Genomic DNA, 16,237 nt, shown 5'->3' on the forward strand with positions numbered 1-16,237 from the left:
CTCATGTTTTTTCCGATGATTTCTACTTTTTAAAACTTTTTTATTACGTTTAGTATACATAACTTGTATAATTTTTTAGTTTACCCTCTCTTGTATAATATGCAATTTATCTTTAAAAATTTTATCTTTAATTTTAATATCTAGTTTGTGTATAACATCATGCAGTTTTTAAATGGTTAAAAAAAAAGTTTTACGCCTTTATATCCTACAGGTGTTTGTCTCAATTCGAAAACGAAAATGTGCTAAATAAATAATCCCGATCCGTCCCCCTTTTAGTAGTAAATTTCTTTTTCTCTTTTTAACAGATCAAGATCGACAAATAAAACAATGGCAATAAGTAAAAGCGAGAGGCGAGATGCTTCCGCGCGTTTGCGTCCTGTTTAACACGAACGATCACAGAGGCGTGACGTTTAATGCCTAGTGGCCCCTTTCCATCTTCCACACACTCACTCTCTCTCTCTTTCTCGGCAGAGAAGAGAACAAAAAAATGTTCGTGCCTTGTTGTGGACAGCCCTCTTACTACATGTGGCCCCACCACTCCCCCCAGGCACAACAGTTGCCAAATTTTTGGATTAGGCCCATGCCGACCGTGGCCAGTACACTACCGAGTCCACATAAACCATGCCCCATGCATGATGTCAAAAAGGGATCTCATGATAAACTACAAAGAGCATCGTCTGCTCCGAAAATCAGCAAAAAGAGAGTAAGTCACCATTTTAGGTAATGTTCTTTTTAAATTATTTGAATGCAGAGCTCTATTAAATTAGATGATTTAGTCGATGTCTCTTGTGTGATGTATCTTAGAATTATTAATTATTTTTCAAAGTTTTATTTTGAATTAAAAATTTATTGTTAGAATTTTTTTTCAAGTGATAAATCTTAGTTTTTCATAGGTAGCTCTTTCAAACGATAATTCTTTTTGAACTAAAATCATAAAATCAAACGATAAATAAAATAAACTTAAATTTTTTTTCTTCCTTTTCCATTCGTAAAATCACTAGTTATAGAGTAAATGGGTAAATTGTAATTTATGTATTAAAATTGTTTTGATTCTCAATTTCTGTACAAAATGTGTAACTTGTTTTAAAAATATGCATTTTTACACCAATTTTGTTTTTAATTACTTTATTAAAAATATGTGAGTTAAAAAATCGTTTTCTCTCCGTTATCCGTTCTCAAAATTACAAAAAAAGAGAATAAGTGGTGAATCTATGAAAAATAACCTTTAATTATTTAAATACAGTTGTAAAATTTTAATAATGTAGTCGCTGCGTGTGCATGAATGTATCCACTAGAAATCAAATTAATTGTCTTCAAAATTTTATTTTAGATGATTCTTTACAAACATTTATTGTTGAGGAATAATAAAATATTTTAATGATATGTTTCTAGAGCCACATAACACGGGATAGATTGATTAATCATTATTAAAGTAAGTAAATTGTTTTTGATGACTATTCTGTTTTCAAAATATCTTACAGATTTTAAAAATGAAATTTTTTATTGCCATTTTTATTTTGAATATCATTTTTAAAAATATATCGGCAAAGAAGCCCGTTTTCACTGTCTGTTTTTAGAATCACTTAATAAATATTAAATGTATATATAGTCTAAAATATAAAGAAAGTTATTACAAGTACATTCTCAAATATGAAGCTGTTACAAATACATTTTTAAGTACCAAACTCTAGTTATGGTACGAAATATTATATAAAATTGACAAAATAGCAATTGTGTGGAAGAATTAGTGCGGATATATGTATTACTAAAAATGTACTTATTTTTCAAATGATATGTTTTTGCAATGATGTCATTCAATTGATTTTAATGCCCATGAAAAGATGTGATGTCAATAAACAAACACACAATAAATAAATAAACTACAACTAAGAAAAGTAAATAAAAAATGTGTTTACATGCAACCGCAAAATTTTCAGTTCACCTCTATAAAAATGGGGCAAACTACTTTTCATGGAATTTTTTACAGTGTAGAAATGGCAACGCTTTTTGACCTAACTTATACAACTCCCCGCTGCAGAATTAAGCTATATTACTAGTAAATTGAATAAAGTACCGTTTTATTTTGTTAATTTTAATTATAATATTCTTTTAAACTGTTTAATTATATATTTCATTTTAATTTTTCAAAATGTTTGATAGTTTCTTTTAAGGACACAAAATACGTTTTGTTTTTTCACCTAAAGTAAAATAGGATTTGATTGAATTTATTTTTACTTATCTAATTTTCTTTTTCTTCAATTTATTTCTATATTCAATATAATAGTTGTGCATATGTATGTGCCCGACCGTATTTATAATATCGTACTCATGGAAATAGTAGTAGAACTTTTTTACGTCGCACTAGAGTTGTACAGTGAGCTTTTGGCGACGGTCTGGGAAACTTCCTTAAAGCGATCTGATGAAATGCCATGGCAATTTCGATATCCTCTGCGGAGGGGATGGTTCTCCCGTTTTGATAGAACAACGACCTGCATGCAAGGTCGAGCACTTTACGAATGCAGAACACCCTTTGTCCCTTCGCAGTTTGCTCAAAGTCGTCACCTCTCACTGACCGCTGCGTGATGCTTGATTTGGGTGATCTACTAAGAGCCGAGTCTTACGATCAGTACAATAACATACGGATAAGTGGGGTTGCTAATAGTTAGTGTACATGAATATTTTTCATTAAATTATCAATGTAAATTTTTATTTTCTCTGTTTCTAGATTAAACAGAAATAAATAAAAAGGCGCTAAAGTGAAGTAAAAAATTTTTTTATTGTGACCTTAAAATGTAAAGTTTTTAAATGTAATTTACCTTTTGACGCAGATGGGAAAACCGGTATCTGTTTTATATATATTTTGTTTTCTGGCGCCCTTATTTCAAGCAAAAAAATATTTTGTCGCTTTTTTATTATAAAAATTAATCTAATAGTTAGTAAAAATGTCTGTTAGATTATCGGAATTATATTTGTATTAATATGTTAAATCCGAAAAAAAGTAGTTTGAAAAAAAAAACTTTTTTTTTTCATTGTTTATCAATCATTGATTTTGTAAATAATAACTGTTTCTCTTAGATCTAAATAACTGCAATTAAAAAAACATTTGAAAATATTATTGTTCGGAAGTGAGCCGTGTACGGAAAAGTTTTTCCTTTAGCGCAAAAAAAGATACTGGTGTTTTTTTCCATATTTAATAAGCACAAATTGTTAAAATACTAAATATAATATTTTCCCCTTATTTTGACCTAAATAAGTACCAAATAATAAAAAAAAAATGAAAAATACATTTAATAAAAATTCTTCGTCAAAGGGTTTAAGCGTAAATTGTTAGTGTCGGAAAATATGTTGCTGTGACGTCATAGTGAAGTTTCTTTACTCTGAACTCCATTAAATTGAGAAAATAATTAGAAAATAAAAAAAAAAATCCTTAAAATCAGAAAATTAATCTCCTTAAAATTAGAAAATAAAAAATTATTTCACTGACCAATATTCAGATTAACTTCTAATTTCACTTTTAAAAAACTTCATCCACAAAAAAACTTTTTTTTCTCTTAATAGCACTTAAAGCCTTAAAAGAGAACGCATTTAATATAATAACCATTATTTAGATAACCATTTGAGCTGTATGTTAATTAATGTAATAAACCCTCCTTTGAAATTTTAAAATGCTTCTAATAAACTTAAAGTATTAATTTTAAAAAAAATAAAATTTTGATGAATATTTATGAAAATTGAAACAGATAAAGATAAAATAATAGAAATAATCGACATGCATAATAGGATATAAATTTTTAAAGAAAAAAAAATTACTTTCCGACACCATTTTCTTAAATTATTCTTATTACCGTTTGATATCTTTAAATGAAGTAGATATCTTTCTTAAAAAATATAACTCCAGGAAAAGATTTCGAAATTTACTGAAATTTGTATTTTACTTTTTGTATTTTAAATTTGTAATTTATTGAAATTTGTATTATATACCTTATCTTTAGTAGTCGAGTTAAGTCTGTAGAATTTCAGAAGTAAATCGTGTGTTAAAAATTTTTTGTGGAACATAATAAAGTAACTTTTCAATAATTATTAATAAGAATGTAAAATAATTATTGATGCTTACTTTTTTAAATAAAATTTTAGTTGTATTAACATGTATTTATTTAAGTACAAAAATATTTTTATTTAAATAATTAATGGTTTGTTCAGAAGGGAAATGCCGTAAATAATTATTCAGAGATTTCATTTATTGCAGAATGATTCAGAATAGATTGTTGCAATGAATATAAAGGTCATATTTAATAACAATCAACTTTAATAATGCAAAACACTGAAAATAAACAAATATGATGGCTATCCTATTAGCCTTTTATTCCAATCCGTTACCTACCACACAAGTGATGCATGTTCATTATTATTATACATGATTAAAGCGCCTTCCGGTCAGGCTGAAATTCCTAACATTATTACACTAAGAAATGTTGTTTTAAACTAGAAATTTTAGCACATTCATTCTAAATATTTTAAAGATTCATGGGAAAATAAATTAGTGCGTTGGAGTGTTTTTACAATTTTTTCTCACTAAAATTGTGTCAGAATACTGCGAAATTAACAAAAATTGTTTTACTTATTTACAAATGTGATAAAAATCTTTTATCAAAATAGACGCACGTCCCTTAATTAATAATAAAACTAGCTCAACTCGAAATAATATTTTTTATTTTTCTCAAGAAACAAAATACAGTGGAGCATCGTTTATACGACGATCACTTATACGACGTTTACATTTATACGACGTTTTAGTGTGGTCCCAAATCATTCCTATTCATTTTAATTTAAAAATATATCGTTTATACGACGCACAGAATCGGTTATACGTCGGTTTTTAGATTTTGTTCACGTTTATTTAATTTTTTATTTTTTCTTGTGTATTTTAAAAAAGGGCGGAATTTGCCAACATGAATGATACAGAAAAGGGTGCCAACAAGAATGCTTGGATGACGACCGTAATTTTTACTAGATGACAGAAAAAACTAGACAGTGTAAAAGCTAGACAATGTAGACTAGACAAGAGACAAAAACGAAAAATTTTGCTATTCATAGACCAATGTCCAGCGCACCCATCGATACTAATTATTTTGGAAAATGTAAAAGCTCTCTTTTTTCCTGCAAATTGCACAAGTGCGCTTCAGCCATTAGATTTGGTCGTGATTAGAAATCTAAAATTGCACCATAGAGAGCAATAAGTTCAACTCGCTATTCAAAGCATTGTAGAGACTAATAGCAAGAACATATAATTAAAGGTAACATACATTCAAATTGCTCACTGCAATTTTTCTTCTTTGGTTATTTGTTTGTTTTACTTTGTCTAATTTAGAAATTTATGTAAATCAACACGTTAAACATTAAAATTAACTGAAAACGGAGTTAGTTTCAGTTTTAGAAGTAAAAATCTATTATACGACGTTATCGTTTATACGACGTTTTTCGGTGGTCCCTTCGGCGTCGTATGAACGATGCTCCACTGTATCTGAAAGGAAAAAAAATTATTTTAAAACAATCACAAAACTCACGGTTATTTTTTGAAAAAATTATGTTATTTCTAAAGCTTTCTCTAAAAATTATTTTGTTATTAATTTTGAAACTGAGCACCTCACTTAATGTATTTATTTTTATATTTTATTTTTTATTTATTTCTTCATTAACTTATTTATTCTGCGTGTGTAACAGTCCCCACAATTTCAGTAAAACTTTAATGCAGCGGTTTCCAAATGATGTTACGTGGAAAGTTAAAAGTGGTTCCGAGAATTAGGACTTATGCTTACTTCACAGTAATATTATTGATTCTGTTATTTATTAAATTATCTATTGATGATTGATAGTAATCTATTATTTATTGATTATTTCAGTTGTCGTTATGAAATTATTTAAAGAGAAAGCCAATGAAAAAAAAAGGAAAATTTTTTGTTTAAAATTATATTGCATTTTTAAATAACATATGACTTGAAAAAGAACTTGCATTTATAAAAAAATTTAATAATATTTTCCCATGCGAGTTTCAAATGGTTTCATAAAAATTATTCTTTTATTGACATATTGATATATTTTATTTTATATTTCTTATATACCGTATTATATATAAAGTCGAGGTACCGTTGAAAAAAATGCAATCATTTAAGGTTCCATAACGGATAATAATTGGGAACCGCTTCTTTAATATCTTCTTGTTTACAACTTATAATAATCCTTTATGAAGAAATATGTTGAAATATTTTCTGTGATTTTTTAAAATTAAGTTTCTATACAATTCAGATTTAAATATTTATGCCAACAGTTAATTTTTTTCCACCGCTACTTTCCTATAAAAAAACTGTCTAACAAATTATTATTTTTATCGGTATTTTATTTATTATTATTTGTTCTCCGAAAAGAAATCGAAAGCGTGTTTTTCTGTGAGACTATAGAAATTTAAATATACGGAAGTAAAGTGTTTAACACCGTTTAGTGACTGACAAAATGAATAATACTTGCTACAAGAACAAAAAGAGGCATCTCTCTTCCTAAATTGGTCGTAGATATTGTGGGAAAAATTCTTGGACGTAAATTGTTCAGTTTTTGTAATAAATAGTAGTTGTAGAATTAAATGTCTTTCATGCAATGCTTAAGAGATTGTTAAAGGAGGAGTATATGATGAATGGAGCTATTGTTTTTATAGAAAATCGCTTTCAAAAACTAAAGGACGTGTCATACTAATTTACGATTTTTTTGTTGTTTGTTTTTCTAAATAGCTCATTTTGTGATTGAGAAGAAAAAAAACTCGTTTTTCGTTGTTAACAATACATAAAAACAAATCAAAGTTTTATCGCAGATCGAAATTCATTAGGTAGAATTTCATGAAGGAAAAAAATTACTATATCATTAAAAATTTTATGTCCATTAAAATGTTTACATTTTTTAGCATCAACTACAGTGTAAAAAATTCCTGATCAAATTACGGTATAGTGCCGACACTTTTTGTGCATCAACCTTAAAATCAATTTTTCCATAAAATCTGGTTATTACCGTCATTTTTACAGTAACCGTATATCAGATTATTTGTTCCGCAACATGTTCCGGTAAGAATGGATTTTACGATTGATTCTTGGTTGATTGATTAAGATGAAATGGATTTTACAATTTGATTCTAATTTTTTTTTACAGTGTTTACTCAAAAACTTAAATATTTGCTTTTTAAAAGGCTAAATTTAAAAGATTTAATTATAAATTTCGAACAAAAATTCTATTGCTTTAAATAATAAATTCAAAATTTTTTGCATGATTCGGTATTCAACAAACATTTTTTGTTGTACTAAGTTATACCAAATACCGGCACTTAGGGTACCGGTACTTTTTACCGCAATTTGATTTGGAATTTTTTACAGTGTATGCATGAATTTTATGTACCATTTATTTTTTCTTTGAATTTGTCTAAAAAGTCAAATAAATTGTTTTATGAAATTTTTGACTTTGGAAAAAGCTAGACTTAAAATAAAAACCATAGTTCAGTAACTGTTTAAAAAAATATTATTAGTTGAAGCCAATTGTAAAAGCAAGCTAGAAACCTCTTAAATATTCGAATTCAAATTCTTATTTCTAAATAATTTTATAATCAACTCTTTCGTAATTATCTTTTAATAACAATTTGTTATAATAACTGGTGAATTTTTTACTTTTTTTTTCACTTCTTAGTTTCTAAAATATTATCTTATTATCTTTTTGGATTAGCTTATTATCTTATTATCTTGTTTTAAAAATTGTTATAGTCTTTTGCTACTAACCTACTATAACAAATATCGTGTCTTATTTTTTACTAACAAATTATTATATTATTATAACTTAATAACTACTTTTAATAACATTTGTTATTAACAGTTACTATTAACAGTTTTTAATAATTACTTGGGGGCTTTTATTACTACTGGTGTAATTACTATCTCTTGTTTTATCCATTATTCTGTAGTACAATAACTGCCGTGATTTTTTTTTATTGCAAGAATTCCATTTGTTTCTTCTTATGTAGATAAGAAATAGATAATGTAGAAAATATATATTATTATCTTCTTAAGTAGATAAAAATAGTAGTATTAACTCTTTGACTTTGATGAGGCAACGGTGTCCCAAATAAAAATATACATGACAAAATATATTTTTTCCAAATATATACCAAAAAATATTTACTAAAAAAATCTGTTAGATTATCGAAATTATATTTTTACTAAAATGTAAAATCCAAAAAAGTAATTAAATTTTTTTTTAATTCATATTCAAAAATTTATCAATTATTGATTTTGTGAAGTAAGGAAATTTTAATTATGAATAACTGTTTCCCTTAGATCTGAATAATTGCAAGTTGAAAAACTATTGTTTGGAAATGAGGCGTGTAAATGAAGATTTTACCTTCAACACAGAAAAAGACTCCGGTGCTTTATACTGCATTTCATAACCATAAATTATTAAAATGCTAAATATAATATCTCTCATCAATTTTGACCCAAATTAATACATATTAATAAAAACAGTATGAAAAATACTTTTAATAAAAGTTCTCCGTCAAAGGGTTAATAGCTACTGCGTCTTCTTTTCACAAATAATCTATTATAATGACTACTATGTTTTCCATAAATTATAATTAAAGTCGGTGTCCTTTTTTGCTACTGATTTATTCTATTAAGTATAGCTTCTTCTTTTTACCACTAATCTATTTTTCGGTATTTTATTTTGGATATTTATCTAATTCTTACTACCTATTCTTTATAAACTCTCTTGTGTCTTACTAGCATTTTGTAAAAATAGCTGTTGCTTTTTTTTAAACATCAGTATGCTATAAAACTACTGAGTCTTCTTTTCCAAACTAATTTATTATGGTATAACTGCACTGTCTTTTTCATTTTTAATCTAATAACATATAAATGCACTGTCTTTTTCATTTTTAATCTATTATCATATAACTGCACTGTCGTTTTCATTTTTAATCTATTATCATATAACTGCACTGTCGTTCAAATTTTTAATCTATTATCATATAACTGTACTGTCTTTTTCATTTTTTATCTATTATCATACAACTGTACTGTCTTTTTCATTTTTGATCTATTATCATATAACTGCACTGTCTTTTTCATTTTTAATCTATTATAATAAATCAAAAATTTGTTTTTCGTTGTCAGATTTTTCCATTCTTCTCTTTTAGTTAAGCTAAAATTTAACCATGCATTAAACGCAAGTTAGTTCATAACTAGATTTCATAATCATTGCATGAAAATTTGTGTAAAAAAAGGCAGTAGTTTTCCGCATTCATTATCTACTTTAATTAACTTACATTATTAATCTCTCCTAAACTACTTAAGCTGCTTTTGGGAATTATTACTAAATCTAGGGTATGGTATTTAAACCTACAAACTTTTACTGTCTCTGTCGATCAGAAATCATAACAGCGTGACCATTAATTATAACCTCGCACCCAAATTGATTGACACCCAATACGTGTTATTTCTGACACTTCTGTTTCTTTTACCAGAAATGCATGTTTAATCGTGCAATCTCGTGAAAGGTGATATTACATTTAGAGACAGAATGCGAGCCCGTAAGAAAGATTCGCTGCACGCCATGCATAACAACTAAATTGCTTTTCTATCGGCGATTAGAGCGTCATTAGCTAACCATCTCTGTATTTTTTGATACTGAATTTATGACTTGTGAAAAAGAGGTGTAGAAATATTATTTACTGTTCATGATCTTCCTTGAGTGTTAAAGGCTGGTTTTTAAAGCCTTTTTAGTCACTTTAAATAAGATCTTTTAGTAACATCTCTAATAATAATCTCTAATAACCTCGCAAAAAGGCTGGATTTATTTCTTGTTGATGGCAATGACAATGTTTCAATGGGATACTTGCAAGTGACGTTGTGTGGGTATCTAGATCCTGAGTGGTTGTTGAAAAGTGGCATTGGTTTAAAGTAGAAACTGTTCTTTCCATTCTATTTCGAGTAAGACAAGCGCGTCAAGTATCAATTCTCCAAAGTGACACTTTCTATATTCCTTCATAAAGATTCTTTCACAAAGATTTCGATTATTTTAGTATACATTTCTTACTTAACACAAAGACAGGCACGAAGCCATGTTAAACATAAACAAACTGATTATGCATCGAACTTGCGAGGTACAAAAAGCAAAAAAAAGTATCAAAGATAAAATAAGATGCATAAAAAAAAGAATAAATCTATTTTAAGTAAAAGACGTAGACGAGAAAAAGTTATATTTTAACAAATTCAATGTGCCGATACGGTGTTTTATTTAATTAACTTCACATTAATTAGCATTTTAACGGCTTTGATACGCCATCTTGTCTATAAACAATCAGCTGGAGCTGAGATCATAGATCACGTGTGTGTGTCAGTGAACGTCTTCTTCCCGAGTTGCAAGTACCCAATTGAGTACTTGAAACTAATTGTGAGTTGTGTCGAATAACGAAGTTGTGAATGACGTGTGTATATGTGACGTGTGAAGGACGTGTGTATGTATGTAAATAACATGAATGAATGTAAATAAACATTGATAGTCGTTAACTCAAAAATAATTAGACTTTTCAACGTCAATAATAAAGTAAAATATTATTTTTTCTAACTATCTGTAAGTCCTCCTTTGAATTCAAGTAACTATTTTGTGGCATTTTGTTTTAGTTTTCTTTAAAAAAAAAATATTTTTTATTTTAAGAAAGCTATTGTCACGCTAGCATTTAACTTTTTAAACGTTTTTTGGCGCTATCTTTGATTGACATACTGATAGTTTGGAACATGTAACAAGTATGGAACGTCTCGCGATCTTTATAGGCAAATAGTCTCATAAAAATTTATAATGACCAAATTTTTAAATGGGCAGTTATGAATGGATAACATTTACCTCTCATTGAAGTAGTGTACAAAAAATTTTTTTTGTTCAAATTCTTTTCATTGTTTATTTATTTCATTGTCTACTGTTTGAAGTTAAAAAAAATTTTTCTTGTTTGAAATTCAGATGTTAATAATCACCAATTAACCTTATTGTTAATTAATTTTAATGATTGAAATTAACCATTTTTACTTATTAGGAGCAGCGTGAATATTAATAGTTGCATATAACCTTTATAATAGCATATAATATAATAATAGCAGCATATAACCTATATAAGCATATAACCTTTTGTCGCAGATGGGACACCGGTGTTCCTGATACATAATTATTTTCAGACGCTATCTATAATTACAAGCAAAAATATATTATAGTATTTTTAGCTATAAAAAACTGTCTAATAGTTACTTTAGAATGTATATAACATTAGATTATCGGAATTACATTTGTACTAGAACAGTGATTCTCAACCACTGTGCCGCGGCACTTTTGTGGGCCGCCGAATTCTTAAAATGTGCCGCCAAATATTAGAACTGATACAATAAAAATTATAATGCTTTTTTTATTATAAGTAAAGTTTAAACTAAAGAAAAGTGTATAGATATATAATATTATATATATACCTACTTTTTATAATTTTTCTACGCTTTAACCGCGTGAACATCTCTTTGTGGTCGATTGTCTTGTCTCTGACAATCTTAAAATAAGAAGGAAGTGTTTAAATTGTCTTTGACACAAAATTTTAAAAAATGTTGAAATTAGTAGGAAATTTAATGACTATTAAAATTATTAATTAACAAAGGCAATTAATTACATGCTAATTACAAGCTAATTACAAGCTTAATTACAAGCTAAATACTAACTTCCAAGCGAAAATAAAAGCTAATCATTAAAGTAAGCTATGCAATTGATAATTATAAAAACAAATTAACAAAGGATAACTAGCAAAAAAAAAGCTAAGAATTAATAATTAACAAAAAACTAACTAACAAGAAATCACAAAAAATAATAATTAATGTAAAAAAACTAAAAGTTAATAACTATGGAAAACAAGCTAACAATTAATAACTAGCAAAAAAAACTGTTACTAACTAATAAAAAATTAGTCGAAAGAAATAATTAATCCCTTAATAAATGTGCTTTTGTAGTACATATTTTATTTCACATTCAAAATTATTATCACAAACTATTTAACACAGTGTATTATAGGTAAGTAAACAACTTTTAAACAAATTTTTTTCATTGTGTGCCGTCAAATTTCGAAATCGTTATAAGTGTGCCGCAACAAAAAAAAGGTTGAGAATCACTGTACTAGAATATAAAATTTTTAAAAAGTAGTATAAGAAAAAAAAATTCATTCATATTCAGGAATTTATCAATAATTGATTTTACAAATTGAAGAAATTACAATGATGAATAACTGTTTCTCTTAGATCTAAATAAATGCAACAATAACTGTTAGAACTAAATAACTGCAACATGTGCAAATTTGAAAAGTTATTGCTTGAAATTGAGCCGTGTTTGGAAGATTTTTACCCTTAACACGGAAAAAGATACCGGTGTTTTATGTTGTATTTCATAACGATAAATTGTTAAAATAGAAAATATAATATTTTTCACATTTATACGGCCCCTTTAGCACTTTTTAATTTTATTCTTTAAAAATTCTTTGATGTTAAATTTCACGTGATTGTCTATTAAACCCCATTTGAAGTTATCTTTAAAAGTATATTTTAATAAAAAATTTCCCATGATTTCAGACATTATTACTTAAGGAAGAATGTTTTGTGTAATTCAAAATCAAACGATAAAGATGAACGGGAATTATTGTAAGACATTCTTCAAGATTTGAACTCTAGATCGAGATTAAAATTTCCTAAAATATATTCTTCTAAGAAAGTCAGTGATATATTTTTACTGTTTACAAATTGTTTTTGCTTAAAAAGATCATTAGTGAACAAAGCGCAACCGTCTCTCATCTGATAATCTCTCTTTAGTTACGGTGTTTTTTGTAGGTAATTTTTCTCCCATTATTGCACTGAATGCCATTTTGCGTAAAGACCAATGGTCAGTGGTGCGCAACGCTATTCAGTGTGAATGCATCAGTGAAAGAAAGTTGAAGGACTGTGTCGATAAACTTCATAGTTCACATCATAATAGAAGAATAATTATCTTCATTTAGAATTGGCCTTTCTTAAAACAGAATAATACCCTAACTTCCCACTATTGTACCATTCATTTTTTAACATTTTTTTTTCTTTTTAAACGTTAGTTAAAGTTATTTAAACCGGTGGTTCCCAAGCGGTGTTTTGCGGAACCCTAATATTCCGTGGATGTATCACTAGCGTTTCGAAAATCGGGATATTTTCCTTAGTTAATCCCCCTTATTTATTATTTTGTTTATTTTTATGAAGGTAATTGAGTTAAATGCACGTGAAAAAGAAAATTGAGCATTTAAAAATACATTCTGAAAACAATTAAATTACTAAAAGGGCTCTTACAAAATTACATAAGTATTTTCCAACGATTTTTTTTAAAATTCAAATCGAAATAACCATATTCAACAATAAAAACATATATTTCCCTGATCACTATTCTCAACGTTTATTACAAATCTTGTTCGTTTTCTTTTAAATTCAAATCATAATTTAGCTCATTAATAAAGAAATATATTTCCCTTATAAATATTCTCTGCCTTGTTACAATTCTTATTCGTTTTCATTTTCACGAAAACCGTAAATCTTAATTTAGCTCAATTCTTATTCGTCTTCATTTCATCGAAAACCATAATTTCGCTCAACAATAAAGAGAAATATATTTCCCTGATAACTATTCTCAACGTTTATTACAATTCTTATTCGTCTTCATTTCCACGAAAACCATAATTTAGCTCTACAATATAGAAATAAATTTCACAGATAATTATTCTCAACGTTTTTTACAATTATCTTTCGTTTTCATTTCAATGAAAACCGTAATTTAGCTCAGCAATAAAGAGATATATTTCCCTGATAACTGTTTTCAATATTCATTACAATTCCTGTTCGTTTTCATTTCTACAAAAACCATAATTTAGCTCTACAAAAAAGAAATATATTTCTCACATAACTGTTCTCAACGTTTGTTCACAATTCTTATTCGTTTTCATTTTAACAAAAAACATAATTTAGCTTTTTCAGCTGGTACAAAAAAAAGTTCAGAACTTGAATAGACACGATACTTTAGGCCCGAAAAACCAACAGTCTGTCATAAGACCTGATTTCAAGACTATCTTCTTATTATATAAAACGCTAATACGTACGTATGTATGTATCAATAAAACCGATAATATTTCTTTTCTCGCGCTGGCAACAGTTTTCATTTTTAATTGATTGGATTCGGCGCGCAAGAGCACGTAGTGAGCAACCAGATAACAATAACCAGAGTGAGCATTATCAGGTTGTTCAATTCAGATTCATGCACTAAAAACATGACAATATTTAATTTAAACTCAATTAGGAATTAATTAATTAATTGAAGTGAGAATGCTTTAAAAGGCCGCTGTTGAATTGATATTTTTCTACTGGGAACTACCTAAACGTCTAAAAAACGTTTAAGTGTTTGTATTGAATGCATTGAATTTTTTTATATTTCGCGTTTATTTATGCATTGAATTTTCACGCTTTAAAATGCAGAATATTAGTGAAGCAATATTTGATAATTTATTTTGCTAATATGTTTCTCATTTAGCGCATGTTTTGATTTTTTCACCATGTACAATCTAAATAGCTAATATACTTTTTTAAAAGCCAATAAGAACATTGGTAGAATTCTTCTACATAAGTACAATACTATGTCTTTAATGATAAAATACTATGTCTTTGATGATAATATATTATGTCTTTGTGCTAGAACATTGTGTTCATTGGCGAGCGTGCGCAGCGAGCCATGGTTCACGGCGTGAACCACATGGGATTGCGTAGCAATTCTTGGGGGTTGGCGAGCGTTAGCGAGCAGGGAGCGGAGCCTCCTAGTTATTAATAATTGACAAAATTTAATTCTTCAAAAATTAGTTTTTCTAAATATGTAAATTTTAATTTTTCTTTGGTTATTATGTTTGCATGATGATGCTATAGAATTTAATCTATAAAGTCGGTCAGTTCAAAAGAAGATTCATCATATAGGTTTCATAGACGAAAAAAAGAATGGAAACCACTGCTTTAAACAGTTACATCTCCTTAAAATTGTTTTTTAAAGGAGGACAAAGGACTCTAAAGCTATTGCTGTTTGATATAGGTATGCACGGCGCTCCGAAATTAGGTTATATTTTTATTTATTTATTTATTCATAAATAAATTGAAAAGTTTATATTATTCTGCACTTATAATATACTATATTGTGCACTGTGAAAAATGTATGGTCAAAACTACCAGTAAAATATTTGCTTAACCATGTTTCTGACTCTAAGGGAACACCAAAAAGCTTGATAATTTTTATCGAAGCTCTTTGGAAATTAGCAAGGAAATTGATTTGTTATGGAAACTTGGAGGACTTTGTGACTCCGATAGATTTAACGTGCACCAGTCGCCATTTAATACACGGTGAATTTCGGTCGACAAGAACTCACGTTTTCACGAACTTAAGCCCAACGCCCTACCAACCAGGTTATCCCGACCTTCTTATGAATATTTACAAACTAGGAAACTATTAAATTTATTCGCCTATTTTTTAATTAGCCCAATAACTCAACGAAAAAAACATGAATTTAGAATTTATAAATTGAAAGATTAGTAATAATAATAATTTTTCATTTATTAATATCGATTTTTCTATAAAATTTTGACATAATTGTGTCATATTTTCTATTTTGTCATAAAATCATTCCGGTAATATTTTTAGTTACATAATAATAAATATTTGAGTAATAATTTTCTCTTCTTTTTAAATGTGGAGTCTAACTTTTTACTAACTGAATCTGAATCGAGCTCCGACTCTTTCAAATGGTCATCAACTCTTATTCTTTTAAAATGCAGAGTTTAACTTTTAACAAATTTAACCGGAGTCGAGCTTTAATTGCGACTCTATCAAATGTTCTTCGACTCCAGGACCCTGCATATAATCGATGATATTATTAAAAAAAAACTGAACTTGTAATACTGTTTTATTTTCCAGCTTTGCCGATAAGCACAACGACGCCTATATTAAATTTCAACATCGTACCACAGTTTTATTTTTCTATCCTCTTAAAAATGGTGAAAAAACAGCTTAGCATTCAAAGCTTCTGAAATTCTGGTAAAATAATAAGACCTAAATTTAACCACTTTAGCTTAATTTACTTCAGCTC

At 27.7% G+C, this 16,237-nt stretch overlaps 1 protein-coding gene across 4 annotated transcripts in view; it reads left to right on the forward strand.

Annotated features, from left to right (window-relative positions):
- Positions 1-16,237, forward strand: part of LOC107448809 (WD repeat-containing protein 47) — a 78,009-nt gene that overhangs the window by 44,066 nt on the left and 17,706 nt on the right. Inside the window, exon 1 of one of the 4 annotated variants that reach the window (XM_043047810.3) lies at positions 398-703. The exons of the other annotated variants lie outside the window; for them this stretch is intronic. Within the exon in view, the coding sequence (XP_042903744.1) occupies positions 488-703 (216 nt within the window). The 5' untranslated portion in view covers positions 398-487. Of the gene's footprint in view, positions 1-397; positions 704-16,237 lie in introns of those variants that run through there. 4 annotated transcript variants of the gene reach the window in all.

Source organism: Parasteatoda tepidariorum, chromosome 9 (genome assembly GCF_982258835.1).
Source record: "Parasteatoda tepidariorum strain Cologne lab strain chromosome 9, Ptep-v5.0, whole genome shotgun sequence".
Taxonomy (NCBI): domain Eukaryota; kingdom Metazoa; phylum Arthropoda; class Arachnida; order Araneae; family Theridiidae; genus Parasteatoda; species Parasteatoda tepidariorum.